Source organism: Vespula vulgaris, chromosome 15 (genome assembly GCF_905475345.1).
Source record: "Vespula vulgaris chromosome 15, iyVesVulg1.1, whole genome shotgun sequence".
Classification (NCBI taxonomy): Eukaryota; Metazoa; Arthropoda; class Insecta; order Hymenoptera; family Vespidae; genus Vespula; species Vespula vulgaris.
The window spans coordinates 2,615,899-2,632,733 of NC_066600.1; the positions used below are offsets into that span (position 1 = coordinate 2,615,899).

At 36.3% G+C, this 16,835-nt stretch overlaps 1 protein-coding gene across 8 annotated transcripts in view; it reads right to left on the reverse strand.

Annotated features, from left to right (window-relative positions):
- The window catches only part of LOC127069457 (ETS-like protein pointed), an 81,294-nt gene that overhangs the window by 14,920 nt on the left and 49,539 nt on the right, over nt 1-16,835 (reverse strand). For 6 of the 8 annotated variants that reach the window (XM_051006512.1, XM_051006509.1, XM_051006513.1 and 3 more), the window contains 3 exons: nt 9,087-9,203; nt 5,255-5,458; nt 2,076-2,342 (listed from right to left, as the gene is read on the reverse strand). In XM_051006512.1, coding sequence (XP_050862469.1) covers nt 2,076-2,342; nt 5,255-5,458; nt 9,087-9,203 — 588 coding nt within the window. Of the gene's footprint in view, nt 1-2,075; nt 2,343-5,254; nt 5,459-9,086; nt 9,204-16,186; nt 16,414-16,835 lie in introns of those variants that run through there. The other 2 variants (XM_051006515.1, XM_051006516.1) reach the window with 2 other exon arrangements.

The window sequence follows — 16,835 nt, forward strand, 5'->3', positions numbered from 1 at the left end:
CGATTTGCTTCTTCTTTAACTTGAAATAATACATCGAATCGTTTCAAATGTTTAATTTAGAATGATTATATCTATATGACAATTATTCGTTATTTATAATCTTTCGACGATCTCGCTTTTTCTTTTTACGTTTTCCTTTTTTCTTTTCTTTTTCTTTTTTTTTTTTTTAATCGGCGTTAAAAAGACCAATGATTTAATTTATTAATCGATAATATCGCTTTGAAAACCATTGCCTTAGGCTCTAAAAGAACGACGTCGGTCCGCTAACCAAAAAAGGATCGACGTATCATTGTGACGCCATTGGTACCTTTATGGGAAAGCTTAGTCAATCGTACCGACGAGTACAATGATTATTTGTTAAGCAACCACCGCGTTTTAACTAACCACGATGGGCCACGCAGCATTCTGATCATTCCCTCTCTCTCTCTCTCTCTCTCTCTCTCTCTCGTTCCCGTCTATCTTTCTCTTTTTCTTCCTCACCACCAACAGCAGCACGTCGGTGTTCTTTTTCAACATGATTATCTTTTCGAATGGCCGTGAAATCGTGCAACGACACATTATTAACTATTCAATTATTAATTAGATACCGAAATATTAATGCGATTAATTAGGATTCTAATCGCGCACATATTTAACTTGAATTAGTATCAATTATTTAACAAAAACATTTCTCTCCGTCGCTTTTCTTTCTTTTATTCATTGCTCTACGACAATATCCGATTGATCATGACGCCAAATCGTGCATCGTCCATTTAACTCGAAATTTATCAATTATTTAAAAAAAAACACGATTTCTATATTCGTTCTTTCCTACTTATACGTTCTTTTATATCGCAAATGATATCATCCATTTAATATTTATTTATCAAGTATACAAGTTTTAGATAGTCGACTGTAAAAAAATATCATAATTTTTCTGAGAGAATGAGAAATCGAGTTGAGCCGAAACAAAGTAGGTTTGGAGTAACTCGCGAATCGTCTTCTTCATCGTCCGCGGTGAAGCGTGCAAATAGTGAACGAGCAGAGACGAAGGAGAAGGAGGGGAGGGTGTGAGAGGGAGAAGAGGGACGAGGAGGAGGTGAAGGAGGGCTACTCGCACGCTCCGACTTTCCCTCGTTCAGCCACGGTCACTGTTGCAATGACGTAAGGCCCCCCTAGAGTAGAGACTAGATAATTGTTGGCCTGCTAGCTAGCGCAGAAGAGACTCGCTTTATAATCTTCTCCATCATTCCGTGCCATTCCATTCTATTTCGTTCGACTTTCGTCTCTTTTATTCGTTGCTACTATTTCCTTTTTCTTTTTTTCCTCTCTTTTTTCTCTTTTTATTTATCACGTCTTCTTCCCCTTTTTCGTTTTCATTGATAAAAGAACGTTTTTACACTTTAACTGGTTTCTACTCCTAACACGTGTCCTATACGTACGTATATATATATATATATATATATATATATATATATAAATTTATATATATACGTGTGCGTGTGTGTGTGGGTAGGTGGGTATATATACATTAAAGGTACATATGTAATTTAAATAAAAAAAATTGTATACCTTCAAAGAACGAACGAATCGGTCGAGGAAAATCTATACAAATATTAAATCGTAGTCTCGATCGATTTGAAGAAAGAAAAAAAAGAAAAAAGAATGAAAATATGAGATATTTCGCAGGACTTGATGGCACATATGCAATACTATCTGCGAAAGATGAAGAAGAAGAAGAAGAAGAAGAAGAAGAAGAAGTACAAGAAGAAGTAGAAGGCGTGAGTGACGGCAGACGATGCTAATGAGAGATCCTATCACTTAGCCTGACGTAACATGGCGGCAACTTCGTTCTTAAGTTCGAGAGAGTTAATTCTATCAGAATAAAAGGAAAACGTTTCATTCATCATCCTTCGTCCGACGAATCGATCGTTATATTAATTCAAAAAAAAAAGAAAAGAAAGGGAAAAAAAGGGAAAAAGAAAGAAAAAAAGAAAGAAAAAAAGAAAAATGACCATAATAATTTTAATAACGTAGTTTAGGGACGCTTTAACGTAAGGATCATTCAAATTTGATAAATCGATCTATCGACTTACCATCGTTATGATATTGTCTCGAGGCCAACGAAACGGCGCCGGACGATGGCTGTTGCGTAGGGGCTGTTGCCTGAGTGGTAGGACCATGCGTTTGGCCGGACGAGTTAGTGTTGTTAGAGCTAGCTGGTGTCGTAGCTGGACTCTTGTGTTCCTGATGACCAGACGAATCCTGGTATCCCAAAAAATCACCTAAATCTGGGACGCATACGCTCTCGTACAAGTTGCTCGCCGTAGTGTTCTCCAGTGAGGCCTTTTCAGCATCGACATCTGAATTTAAAATTAATTTCAAAACGAATGAATCCCGAACGAATTATTTTCTCTTCGATCTTCAGCATCCATTTTTCTTTTCTTATTACCACCTAATAGATCCTTAACGATGATAATGAAAGAACTTCGATATATTTATTCTCTACGAATGATCATCGCGATGACTAATCAATCAAATGGAAATAATAAGTAAATGATATTAATTTCATTTTAATATATTTTATTAAAAAGAAACAAGTCGAACGATCCGTTCGAGACGAGGATTCGTGTAACGTCGGACGAAAGGCAATCAGACCGAGAAACGAGCTTTTATCTATGGCTGATAGCGTTATATATGCGACGCAATTATGACCACAAAATGGAACATGCTCGTGATAGAAGGAGATTAATTATTCTGCTTTTGAAAACTTTCCACGATCCAACGATTGTTAGTACTTATAAAAGAAGCATTTTTTTTTAACGTGAAATCATGAAAAGGAAATATAAAACGAAGATGCATTTTATGCTGCAAGGATATATATATATATATATATATATATATATATATATGTATCTATATTTTCTAAACGCATAGAGTCTTAGCTAGGTAATTTCGCAATGGCCCGGTACAACAATAGGACAAATTGAAAGAAAGCGAGGCAACAACAACGCGATGATCTACCGCGCAGATCGCTCCGGTCAGCGCGGAGCAAGTAACTAAGTTTCACCGTGACTCGATCGTGCTTGCCACAAATAGGAGGAGGATGCAGCTTTTCAGTTTCTACTTTTTTTTTTCCTTTTTTTTTCTTTTTTTCTCTTCTCTTCTTTTTTTTCACTTTGCAGGCGCAACAACGTTTCCTAATATCCGTTCTCGTTCATGGAATCAAAGCGATTACCCACGCTGCTCGGCGTATGTCACGGCGTTGTATGTATAATAACGTGCTAGAATAAACACTTTATTACCTCCGTCGTCATATAGATCATTTGCGAGGATCTAAATGATCGTGGAAGATGATAATGATGATGATGATGATAATGATGATGATAATGAAGATGACGATGACGATGACGATGAACATACGTGAGAACATAGGCACGTTTACGTATGACATTTGATTTTAATTGTATATAGGTATTCGGTTGTATAGACATCGAATGTATGTACATATGTTAAATTTGAAAAAAAAGAGAAAGAAAGAAAAGAAAGAAAAGAAATGAAACACGCAGGAACGACAGGCTACGTCAATTTTCTAGCATGACGAATAGAGAAACGCGAATTAATCGATAAGGAAGTATGGGAGTTCGCTCGATGGAAGTTAAATCATGGATGAAGCTCCGCTTCCTGTCCTCCTTTCGATCCCATAGTTTTTTTTCTCCTTTCTTCCTTTTATTTTCGATCGATTTAGATGCTCTCTCAACGTAGAATAATTAATTATTCTTGACGAACGAATCGGGAGAGAAACATTTATAAAAAAAAATAAAAAGAAAAAGAAATCGAAAGAAAAGATTAAAACGATCATCTCGCTAATAAGAACATATAAATCGAGATCTATAGAAATTTCTTGTCGATGAAAAACATTCAAAAATTCTCGTTTTCCATTTCGTTTTCGTTTTCGTTTTCGTTTCCTATCACCGGATAGATAGATCTAGAGAGATCGAAACTCGAGTGGATCCCTTAGGTATTCAATTGCTGGCTTGTAAAAGCACCTAAGTGGCCGAGACATTGGCACGGGGCTATTCTGTTGGTTGCAGGATATCCGGAATAAGAATTTCTATACCGAAAACTTTTCTCTCTCTCTCTCTCTCTCTCTTTTTTCCTTCTTCTTCTTCTTCCTCGTCTCGTAGTACTTCTTTCTCCCTTCCTATTCTCTCCTTCGTTCGAATAAAAACTCTTAACGTCGATTCAATGTACGTAGGATGAAGTGGAGGAGGAAGGTACCACCACCACCACCATTATTATTACTACAACTACTACTACAAATACTACAACTACAACTACAACTACTACTACTACTACTACTACTACTACTACTACTACTACTACTACTACTACTACTACTACTACTACTTCCCCTTCGTCATTGTCCTTTGTCCTTCCCCTTCATCATTTGTCCGCGTACCTGCCGTGATATTGCGATTTTACGGAAATTCGATCTGTTTTTACCGATCCTGCTGCTCCTGCAGGACTACTGTATCTAACGATCCGTCTATCTACATCGATCTGCACCGTACCACGTAAGTACGTACTATACGAACTTTTTCTTACATAGTATTTTTTTTTTTCACACGTTCTCACCCTTTTCGTTTAGTGATTACGTGTCTATGGATAAATTAATCAATGTACGAGCGCGTCAATCATCGACTGATTTTTTTTTTTCTTTTTTTGTTACGTCGATTATAAAAGGAGTTTGAAAAAACAGGTGCAATGACGATCTATTTCCGTCGCAGAAGAGTGTGTTCGTGTATGTGTGTGTCTTCGTTTTTCTCGATATTCTGTTTTCTTTGATCTTCCTTTACACGTTCCCACCCTTTTAGTGGAAGTTACGAATCTACGGATATATTAATCAATGTATACGGGCGTGTCGATCGTTGACTAACTTTTTCGTAGACACGTTGTATCGATTATAAAAGAGTCTTAAAAAAAACAAGTCTAATGACGATCCATTTCCATCGCAGATGAGTATACTTATAGACGTGAACACTTTTTTTCTTTTTTCTTCTTTACACGTTTTCACCCTTTTCGCGAAGAATCTACGGAGAAGTTAGTCAATGTATTCAATTATTCAACTCGGCGATCATTGATTAACTCGTTTGACTGTAAAAAGAGGATACAAAGAAACAAGTGTACGAGTGTATTCATACCAAAAAGAAAAGGAAAGGAAAGAAAAGAAAAAAGAAGGGAAAAAATAAATATAAAGAGAAAAATTACGCACCTTTCTGAAGTATTTCGAGGTGTTCCCATAGAATGTCACCCATGAAGGCCGGGGCACGTGCTAAAAAGGATTCCTTTCCCATAGCGCAAATCTGTTTTCCGGTCATGTGCTGCCAGGGTTGCATGGCCACACCCTCCAACGAAAATTCACCGATAGCCCAATGCAACCAGTGGGCGACAGCTGCTTCCGACCATTGCCTTGGGTCTGAAAAAACATGTATATGAGATTATCTCATTAAGAACGATACCAACGTATACATTATCTCGGATATCACTTCGAGTTCCTGCGTAAACTGGGGCAGAAAGAATCAAATATGTATTCTTTCATGGAGTCATTATTTTTATATTTAAAAAATACAGAACGGATGGAAATTTTCTAAGCGGTTTTGAAAAATCGATTACTATCGTCGATTATTTATGTCGCTATTACAAAATCGATTATTATCATTATTACTAGAAAATTAAAAGTCTAAGAGATCCCGAGAAGGAGTAATCGATTTTCGATATCACTGAAAAACTTTCAGCTCATTTTTACCCTCGTAATTGTTCATTAACGATACATCATGTACACGTTGCTAAAGTTCGATAGTAGATGTTTCGATAAAAAGAAACAAGAAAGAAGAAAAAGAAAGAAGAAGAAGTTATAAGAAATGTCGACGGCGACGAACCGTCGTTAAAGATTCCTATAAATAATGTATTTATTATAAATCTAATAGAAGAAACACAAAGAGACATAGAGGCTATAGTAAATCCATATAGAGTTCTCTTTGGGTAGAAGGAATACCGAGAAACATTGGAATGTCCCATTTGAAGTGCGCGCCCATATTTGCACGCGCGTCTTGCATTGTTTCGCGGTATCTTCCTACGTAAAAGTACAGTTCGGCTCATAATGCAAACAGAAATGATGTCGGCGAAACGAAACACCGCACGTTGACGTCTGACCAACTGACTCTTCATTTCTTTTTATTTTCATCGAAAGAGAGACAGAGAGAGAGAGAGAGAGAGAGAAAGAGAGAACGAAAATTAGAAACTCATTATCAACTTATAACGAACTTATTAAGAATTCATTAGTTTTAACGCAAAGCTTACAAGCATTTCAAATGAAAAAGCTATATTCATTTAAGAGATCGTTTAGCACGATGTGATGATCGTTTAACAGAACGACGTTAAAAAGAAAAATAAAATAAAATAAAGAAGAGAGAAGAAAAAGAAAAAGAAAACGAACGTTCTCTCTCTCTCTCTCTCTCTCTCTCTCTCTCTCTCTCTCTCTCTCTCTCTCTATCTATCTATCTCTATCTGTCTCTCTATATATCTCTCTATCTCCTTCTCTCTTGCTCGAAGAAGGAGGTGCGAAGGTAAACGTTCAGAAGAGTTAACAAAGTCGAGACAAAACGGCCAGGTAAAAAAAGGAACAAAATTCACGTGTCACGAACGAAGTTGGTATACCTATAACGATCGAAATCTTTCCTTCGATCGAAATACACACTTTTCTCTCTCTCCCTCTCTTTCTCTCTCTTTTCTTGAGCTACGTGATGAGAGAACCAACCATCTTTTTATGAATGGAAGCCGACGATCGAACAAGAGAGACAGAGAGAGAGAGAGAGAAATAAAGAAAAAGCATAGAGATTCGTAGAAAACGATGAGATACTTTCGCGCATACATCGAGAGAGAGAGAAAGAGAGAGATGTGGCCGATAATATAATATAAATATAGAAAAGGTGAGTAAAGAGCAAGGCGAGCGTGTCTAACGGCATACCGCCATCAAAGCGACCGCCGATGTTTGAGGATCGTGCCGATGTTTACACAACTTATTCCTTGTCAGTATTGTTAACAGACTCTCTCTTCTCTCTCTCTCTCTCTCTCTCTCTTTTACTCTCACTTTTTCTCCTTCATTTCTCCTCTACCTCTCAGTCGTCCCTCGTCTTCCATACGAGTAAGATCTCATTGTTCAGTTTCGAGTGCGCACACGTAAGATTGTCGATAATATAAATTCTTTGAATCGTTCGCTCGATCTTTTATATGTATATATATATATGTATATAAGTATCGTATTAATATGTTATATTAATATATTATATAAGTAAGTATATAATGGAATAATGATATGTAATGATGACGACGCGACGCTTATTTAGAAAATACGAAAGTCGAAAATAAATAATATATAAAACGTTATTATTGGATAATCAAACAACGATAACCGAAAAAATACACAGGCATGTATGTATACGTTCTACGGAGAGAAAGATTTGTGAAAATCAAAGTTTTTCCAAAAGACAGGACCACGATGATCTCGGTTAGTTGATTTAGGAAGGTCCACCAACGCAGGTGGGTAGGAACTTTTATGTACCTGTTGTACAAACGCAACTTTATCTTTGCCATAACATGTTTCCTTTGTTTCCTATAAAAAAAAAAAAGAACAGAAAGAAAGAAAGAAAGAAAAAAGATGAAAAGATGAAAAGATACGAAACGACAAAGAAAATACATTATGATAGCATTAATCAACGTTAAAATTATTCGAACACTCGAATGAATAATTTATATAATTAAAACATAAATGTTAATCATCATTTATCATCACGACGAAATAGGGAAAATATTTTATAATATTTTTCATTTATTAAAACACGTGTACTGTTTAATCAAAATACGGGGACAACAAATTTTCTTGATAACTATTAAAGATCAATCGTATGAATTACCATATATATATATATATATATATATATATATATATATTTTTATATATATATATATATATACATTCCTCGAGACTACGAAATTTTTAAGATCAATTCACTTTTCCTCAAATTAATGAAAAACTACGAGGTCGAAAAAAAGGAACTTTTAAATCGTTCTAAAGGATCAACGAAAGTTCGTGTTAACGCGAAGGACACAACACAGACAGAGAAGGACGAATAGATAAACATAGATAAACAAAAAAAGAGAGAGAAAGAGAGAGAGAGGCAGACAGACGTACAGACGATCAGACAGACAGACAGACAGACAAATAGACAGAAAGGCAGACAGACAAAGTTCAAGCTTGAAATGGCAATCGTTGGTTCACGGAGGTCAGACCATGGAAGTGATCTGCTGGCCCGAGGGTACGAACTCCGGGGCATGTAGACCGGAAGTAACGTCACACCCGCGTGGCTCTGAATGCGCATACCGGATGTGTGGCATCGGCTCCCCATCAGAGAACCATCAACATCACATTCACAATTCCTGCACATCGTCGGCTCGTCGCACATCACATTACATCGTGCCTAAGTGCGGGCGTCGCACGCGATCTATCCACCAGTATAACGTACCTACATATATATTATATATACGCCACACGTAGAAAGACGTATGTATTTATCTCTATACAATAATACAAGTAATGTCTATGTAGTGGTAATAGTAGTAGTAGTAAAGTAGTAGTAGAAGAGTTCTTTCGCGCGTATCCATCACTTTCATGATTTTCGTTCTCTTCGTTCTTTTTTTTTTGTTCTTCTTTTTTCCTCTCTTTTTTTCTTTTTTTTTTTTTTTATTTTATATATATATATATATATATATATATATATATATATATTGTTGGACGAATGTCGAATATCAAGGCAAACGATCGACGCGAAAACAACGAAATTAAAGAATACTGTTATTCGATCAAATTAGTTAGTCACGCTCTTGTTCATATTTTCTTATTGTAAATATCGAAAAAAGGAAAAAAAAAGAGTAATAATAATGATAGTTTATAAATGATAATTGGATAAATGTGTGCGGGTTTATATAGTATTTTACTTAGGTTATTCATTTGCATTTAAGAAAGAAGAAGATATATAGAGACTAACCTTTCGTTATATTTAGACGTACTCGTTCCTTCTCCCAAGAAGCGAAAGAGGCCTCTAGGGCCTCTGTCATTTTTTTGTTGGTACCAGGCGTTAATGGCGGCACTTGTGCCGGTATATCTGTAACACAGTATGTAAAAAAGAAAGGTAATATATATTCTAATACGATTCGGTGTAACATAAATGGAATACATACTTTGTCGCTCGAATATAAATATAATCTAATATGCCGATATATTATCAAGGTGATCTGATTTGTTCGAGATATCAAGGGACATGTTTCTAATTGCACCTAACTCAAAATCGACAACAATTATTACGCGTGAAAAAATTATTTTCTTGGAGAATAAATGTACTTTTTTTGGTTCGTCTCGTTACGAAAAAAAAGAAAAGAAAGAAAAAAAAAGAGAACTTCTTTTCTCCTTATCCAAACGTTCCAAACGAAAAATATTTAACTTCGATCACTTTCATAATCACCGGCTCAAATAATAGAGATATTTAACATTTTTTTTCTCCTTTTTTTTTATAATATATATATATATATTGCAAGTATATCTTACGTAAGAGAATCTCGTGTCATTACTCAAGGACGTATTGTTAAGAAATATATTTTTATAAATCGTTCCCTATGGAAAGTGAGAATCATGGTGAATGCGTCATGGTAAGAGAAAGAGACTCTCTTTCGCGCGCGAGAGGGCAAGTTAATGGTATTTCTCGCGAATGCGTACACGAAAGGAGAGAGAGAGAGAGAGAGAGAGAGGAGGGCAAGTATATGTGTATATGTAAATGGTTATGTATACGTGTACGTGTACGTGTGTTTCTGTGTGTGAGCGTGCGTCAGGTGTCGTAGCGGTGGCGTCAGCGCCAGCGGCCAGGGGCACCATCCTAGATAGCATCGTCGTAAAAGAGGGATACAACTGGTAAAGGCAGGTGCAGGTGCATATTCTCGTCTCTGTCTTTTCTTCTTCTTCTTCTTCTTCTTCTTCTTCTTCTTCTTCTACTACTTCTCTTCTCCCATATATGTATATATATATCTATGTATATACTTTGAAGCACTCTATGCGCCATACGCACCATGGCAAATGGCGTGGCACCTTATGGCGTATTTCTGTCAATTTTATATAGTCCATCTTCGATCGTTGGTCTTAACTTTCTTATAAACTGCATACTTCCATAGAAAATTTGTATTTAATAAACTATGTATTAATCAATGATACGATTATACGTAAAGATCTTATATCTCATAGAGTTATTCGTTCTCTCTTTCTCTTGCTCTTTAAAATAAAACAGATAAGAGACTTTTCTTCACGGGTTAATTATTAATGAAAATTATGTTAAAGCTACGTCATATATTTATTAGCTCTCTCTCTCTCTCTCTCTATCTTATTTTCTTTCTTTCTTTCTTTTTCTTTTTTTTTTACGTTTTCATTTAACGAATGACGACGTCTTCGCGTCGTATACGTATTTACTTTATACAAATCCTAGTCGTAGTTCATAGAAACGAAAAAAAAATAATTAAATAAGAAAGCAAAATAAACAATGTTAACGATAAAAACGTACGCATCGACCATACGTAGTAGAAGAAGAAAACGTAGAGAGAGAGAGAGAGAGAGAGAGAGAGAAAAAAGGAAACATTGAGACACGACCGTTTGAAAGAAATCGCGAGAAAGAGAAGAATTGTTATTACGTTATCCACAAAAGCACGTTTCGTCGAGGAATCACGGTGGCAAAAGTCCATTAAGCATGCGCTACGCGACCGCTCATGCGGTCAATCATGCGTACCCGTCGTCCACAACGACTACGACGACGAAGAAGACGACGAAGAAGACGACGACGACGACGACAACGACGACGACAACAACGACAACGAAGAAGACGACGACGACGACGACGACGACGAGCATACACACATATACATTTACAAAGTAAGTATCTATAATATTTAACGCGCGCGCAAAACCGCACCATTTAAGGAACGTATGGCTACTTTATCGGCTCGTGCGACTCTTCTCGATATATATATATATATATATATATATATATATATATATATATATATATATTTTATTTCCATTACGTTCACACTCGTTATGTCACGTCTTTGAATTTCTTTCGTACGTTCTTCAAATAATAATAATAATAATAGTAGTAATAATAATAATAATAGTAATATTAATAATAACAATAGTGATTCGTGATTATCATACGATATTTTAATAACTTCCTTCGTTCGTTTTTTCGTTCGTTCGTTTCTTTTTTTTTTTTTTTTGTTTTATTTAATATGTATATTTTTCGTTAGATTGTATTATATCCAAGTCTCGTAGAACGTTGACTCTATAAAAATGTAATAACGTAATTAAATTCGTTGGGAGTAATATTAAACGAAATGAAATACTCGTTTCTGATCATTATGATGATTACAACGGATATCGATAAAAGTATGGAATTTATTACATAAAATTTGTAGAAATTCGTAATACACACACACGTGCACGCTTACGTATAAGCCAGCTGCTGTTTTCTTATGTATGACGATACTTAGATAGAATTTGTTTATTCTTAAAAAAAGAAAAAAAAAAGAAAAAAGAATCGTTCGTTGTCGTCGTCGTCATCGCCTCGATCGAAGGAGCTTTGAACTATCGGTCGAATTAATCGAAATGGTAATATGCAAAGCTCCTTCGAATATGACTCTTGACCCAGCCGACACCTGACCCGTCTTCTCGTTCAACATAAATTTCCATAACCTTGCGTTATTTAGTACTCGAGCGCATCCACACATATACACACTTGAAAATACCCCATACTAATTATACCGGTAGATAAGTATTCCCCTTTAAACGATAACCTTAATTCGCTTAAAAAAACCATTCGTAGACGATTCCAACTAAAGCGTTATAATAATACCTATTAAAAAAAAAGTCAACTTTGTTTTCTCCACGTTTGACTTTTATTGTCCCCCCCTCCCATTTTTTTTCATTTTTATTCATTTTATTACTGGCACGTTTTCAAAGAAAAGAGTTAGATTCACTTAAGTTAGATCCATTGTAATTACTAATTAATCTTTCATAAGAACGCCTTTCGGTGCAATAAATTGAAAAGGCCGACGAAACGTTTCTTTTATCGATCTAATGTTTATTACATGAGATTAATGCAATAAACATTACGTAGACGTACCAATTCTAATACATAGCTTGATCCAACATATAAAACTAATAACAGTAAAAACAACAATAATAATAATGATGATGATAATGATAATAACAATAGTAATAATAAATGTAAATGTATTTTCATACTTGGTATACGTATCCATTCATTTTTACCATCTCTTTACTATTTTATTATTATATACTAAAACATTGCAAAGTTTCGTTTGAAAAATAGATTGTCTTAATTATCGCATAAATTGACTGATACGTAAAGTACCAAGTAATCTCATTGGCGGATAAAAAGACAACGGAATAACCGCATCGTTAGTCAGGCAAAAGGGCACACCGCTCATTTTCTTTCACCAGTTAAAGTGGGTTCCTACCCCTCGACAAGCTTAACGGACGTAGGACACGTGCCACCATCGTCTTCTCTCTTTCCTTCTCCTCTTATTCTCCTCTTTCTCTATAAACTCACAGCAGCCAAACGAACGCTGCAGCTGTCGCGAACGAGCTAGTCCTTGCATCAAAATGTTTTCAAAGTTCTTCTTAATTCGACTATACTTTCCTTTTTTCTTTTGTCTCTCTTCTCCGAATAAATTAATATATATATTATATTAATCGTTTATCTCTATTTTTATAATTCAATAAATATATATATATATTTATTAATATCTTCTATAAATATATAATTTGTTTATTACATGTTAACGTGCTATATATAAATGATATACATATATATAATATATTTTATATATATATATATAAAATAAATAAATAGAAAAAAAGAAAGAAATGACAAGAAAATATATTCAAACGTTAGTTGGAAGATAGTTTCAAAGTAATATATTTTCTGTACTCATTCGAGCAGAAGAGCTCTCTCTCTCTCTCTCTCTCTCTCTCTCTCTCTCTCTCTCTCTCTTTCTCTCCACGAAACGAGTTGTAGGAATTCGAGGTAACGTTTTAAAAGCGATCCACTTGCAAGAGCGATTTGCGCTCGGGCACTCGAGCTCGTTGCGTGTGCATTAAGAAGCCGTGCACGGTGCAAAGCGCCCTACTGTGTGGCGGCTTACCTTGCACCCCGCGTTCAAGCAGGTCCGCTTGTTGTTAGGGAACGTATTTGTACACCTGTTGCATCGTTCGGCGATTACCGTAAAAGGCCCGTCTTCATTCGTTAAACAGAATTCAGATGGATAGGGTTCTTTTTCTATTCGCGAAAGATATTAAATCGTTTCGCATTACGTACGCATTTCTTTTTTCTTTTCTTTCGTAATTAAAAGACGAGATTATATATCTTGTTTTCTTTATTTTCTCTCTCTCTCTCTCTCTCTCTTTTTTTTTTTTTGTAAAGAAATTAATGAGAAAAATTTTATAAGACCACATAGATATTCTATATTTTTTGTTATTTTTATTTAGTCGAGATTGACTAAAAAGAAAGAAAGGAAAAAGGAAAACAAAAAGATTAGGAAATATTAAGGATATATATCATTGTATATACATGGTACAACAGAGATCGTCCGTGTTAAGTTTTAAGGGCAGATAGGAAGAACTTTGGAGGGAGGAGGAGGAGGAGGAGGAGGAGGAGCAGCAGAAGTTTTTGCCACAGGTCGAGCCGATAACGACGCGTTCACGACTATCAAGAAAAACCACATGCTTCCCTGAGATAAGAACGTAACCGAGCAAAGAGGAGGACTTAACGTCCAAGGACTTCCCTTCTTAGTAAGAATAATTGAATAAAATTAATACTGACAAGTTATCTGAATATTAATTTAAAAAAATGATAGATAGATAGTTAGATAGATAAAGGGAGACAGAGAGATAGATAGAGAAAAAAAGAGAGAGAGAGAGAGAGGAAAAGTAAAACGAAGATATTTTGATTTATTTTATATCATGAACGTAGACGTATCTATAAAATATGTATTATTGATTAGAATACTAAAATAGATTAGAGTACATATAAATATACATATACATACATATACATACACGCATATACATATATATATATATATACATTAGAGATGTACAATACATATACACATATATTTAAATACGAAATAATATTCCAATATCCGGAATATAGAAATAAATCCGATTTAGGAGGAGAACAAGTTTTTTTTTTCTCGTGATCCTCTCTTTCGAAGTAATATATTAAAAGAGAAAGAGAGGGAAAGAGGAGGGTGAAGGGTGAGGCTTTAGGCGATAGGAGGAGTCGGCCGTGGCGATAAGCTTGAGCGGCAACAAGTGGTAGCGCCATTGTTGGCCGGTGATTATCAAGAAACCGCGTGTTTCGCCGAGATACGCTTTAGAAACGGAGTGTGTTCGATGATAATGGAATGGTGCACGGCATGCCGACTTCCTGAGGTGGTGCTACCAATACGAACATTAGCAGCGACTTGCATTGGTTCGTCGTCGTCGTCGTCGTCGTCGTCGTCGTCGTCGTCATCGTCGTCATCGTCATCGTCGTCATCGTCATCGTCGTCTGTTCAACGTAAGCCTCTCTCTCTCTCTCTCTTTCTTTCTTTCTTTCTTTCTATCTTTCTCTGTCTCTCTTTCTCTCTCACTCACTCAACGATATTGCCGTTGGACCGTAGGCCAATTATCGTGCCATGGCTGATTAGCCGTTACTCTCAGCGTGCCAGATAAAGTATGCGATTACGACGAATCGCATCGTTTATCGTTTCGCCACGAACGAGAGAGCTTTTACGTTCCTACTTCGGTATGTTTCTAACGAATAATATAAGAACGTATAATATATTAATAAAATCGTTTAATCGATCATTACATGTATATATATATATATATATATATATATATATATATATATATATATATATATATATATATATATACACACACACTTGGATAAGTTTGCATTAGGTAGATATATCTATTTAATCGTTAAATATTAATATTCATTTCAATACAACGATATCACGAATTGTTAATTGTCTTAGGGGGGAAGAAAGATATTGTTGGGATTTTAAAGAAATACGATAGCAAAGTAGTAGTGTATGGAGAGGAGAATAGTAGAAGTTGGAAAGTTAAGGTTTACTCGAGTCGAGTAAGAGGAAGGAATCGAGTCGGCGCTCGGATTCCGTCTTCGACCGCAATATCTATGTACGAAGAAAACGGATCGAGCCATTCCCTCAAACCGGTTGGCAGGAAGCTTCGGTGCTCGATCGCTCGATCGGTGTGCTGAGGAAGCTCGGAGAGTTCGCGGATGAGTTTGCGAGAGTAGAGGTATACTCTACTTATGGAAGCGTCTCTCTCTCTCTCTCTCTTTCTCTCTCTTTCTCTCTTTGGTACAGGAAACGACTGGTAGTAGTAATAGTAGTAGTAATAGTAGTAATAGCGTGGCGTCATTGACATCTCTCTGCCGAGCTGTCAGCGAGTAGTCACGTCCATGCGTTACATATATATATATATATATATATATATATATATACACATACACATGCATATATATATGTATACATATATATGCATACATAAGTACATACTATATACGTACATACATATATCCATAGATACATAGATACGAATTAACATATTTTCTCGTCGCGTTAATCTGCAGCAAGTAGAAACGATTGCACCGTATCCAATGTCAAAGTCAGAGTTAACATTTAGAGGGCGAAACGTGTTACGAGGGAATTGAGTAAAGAAAGGGAAAAAGGAAAGATTGTTGTTAGGAACGATTAAACGTCAAACGAAATCGACACGGTCGATTTAAATTGAGAAATATTTCGCGTCATATGTCGCGCCCACATACGCGCGATACTTTTCGTTTTCCAACGGGTAAATGCGTAAATTCATACACACGCACATATACATTTATATACATATATATTGTGTATATATACGCATGCATACGCACACACATACGCACACACACATATATATACATATACTTATGCACGAAAGTTCGATTTAGGCGCAGTTATATAGAGAACGTACCTCTCGGCCTGCCATACGACTTCATGGCCTTGATTCCCATTCCGACGTATGCGTCCGTAGTAGCGTAGTCCACGTACATGTGTGCCGTCGTCCTCGTATAATCGGCGAACATGCACGAACCCCGAGATACTGTCATTAGGCCGAATATCGATGATGGCGGTGCACGTGCGCGGTCGGCAGTCGTTCAGATCTGCCCCGCGACGAGACCTTCCTTCGCAAAAAGTCACCTTCGACGAGAACAACGACGAACAGTTTGACTCCACGATAACGATGACGACGACACTCGAAAAGACGCATTCTCGTACGAAAGGGATTCAAAGATATAAACTTCGAGAATTATATCATGAAGAAGAAGAAGAAGAACGAGAAGAACGAGAGGAAGAAGAAAAGGAAGAAGAAAAAGAGAATATCGTTCGATGCCGTTCTCCACGACTCGACTGTGTCTTTTAAAATGACGACGATGACGAAGATGACGAAAAAAAGAAGAAGAAAGTGATAGCAGAGGTGGTGGAGAAGCTCACAGTCGTGTCCAGCATGTGTTTGCTATCAATTCATAACCGCGAGCTACGGTGCTATTTCCGACTACCTGCTTGCGCAATAGGCCACTGAGAAAGAGGAAGAAGGACGGAGAGACAGAGCTAGCGTGGAC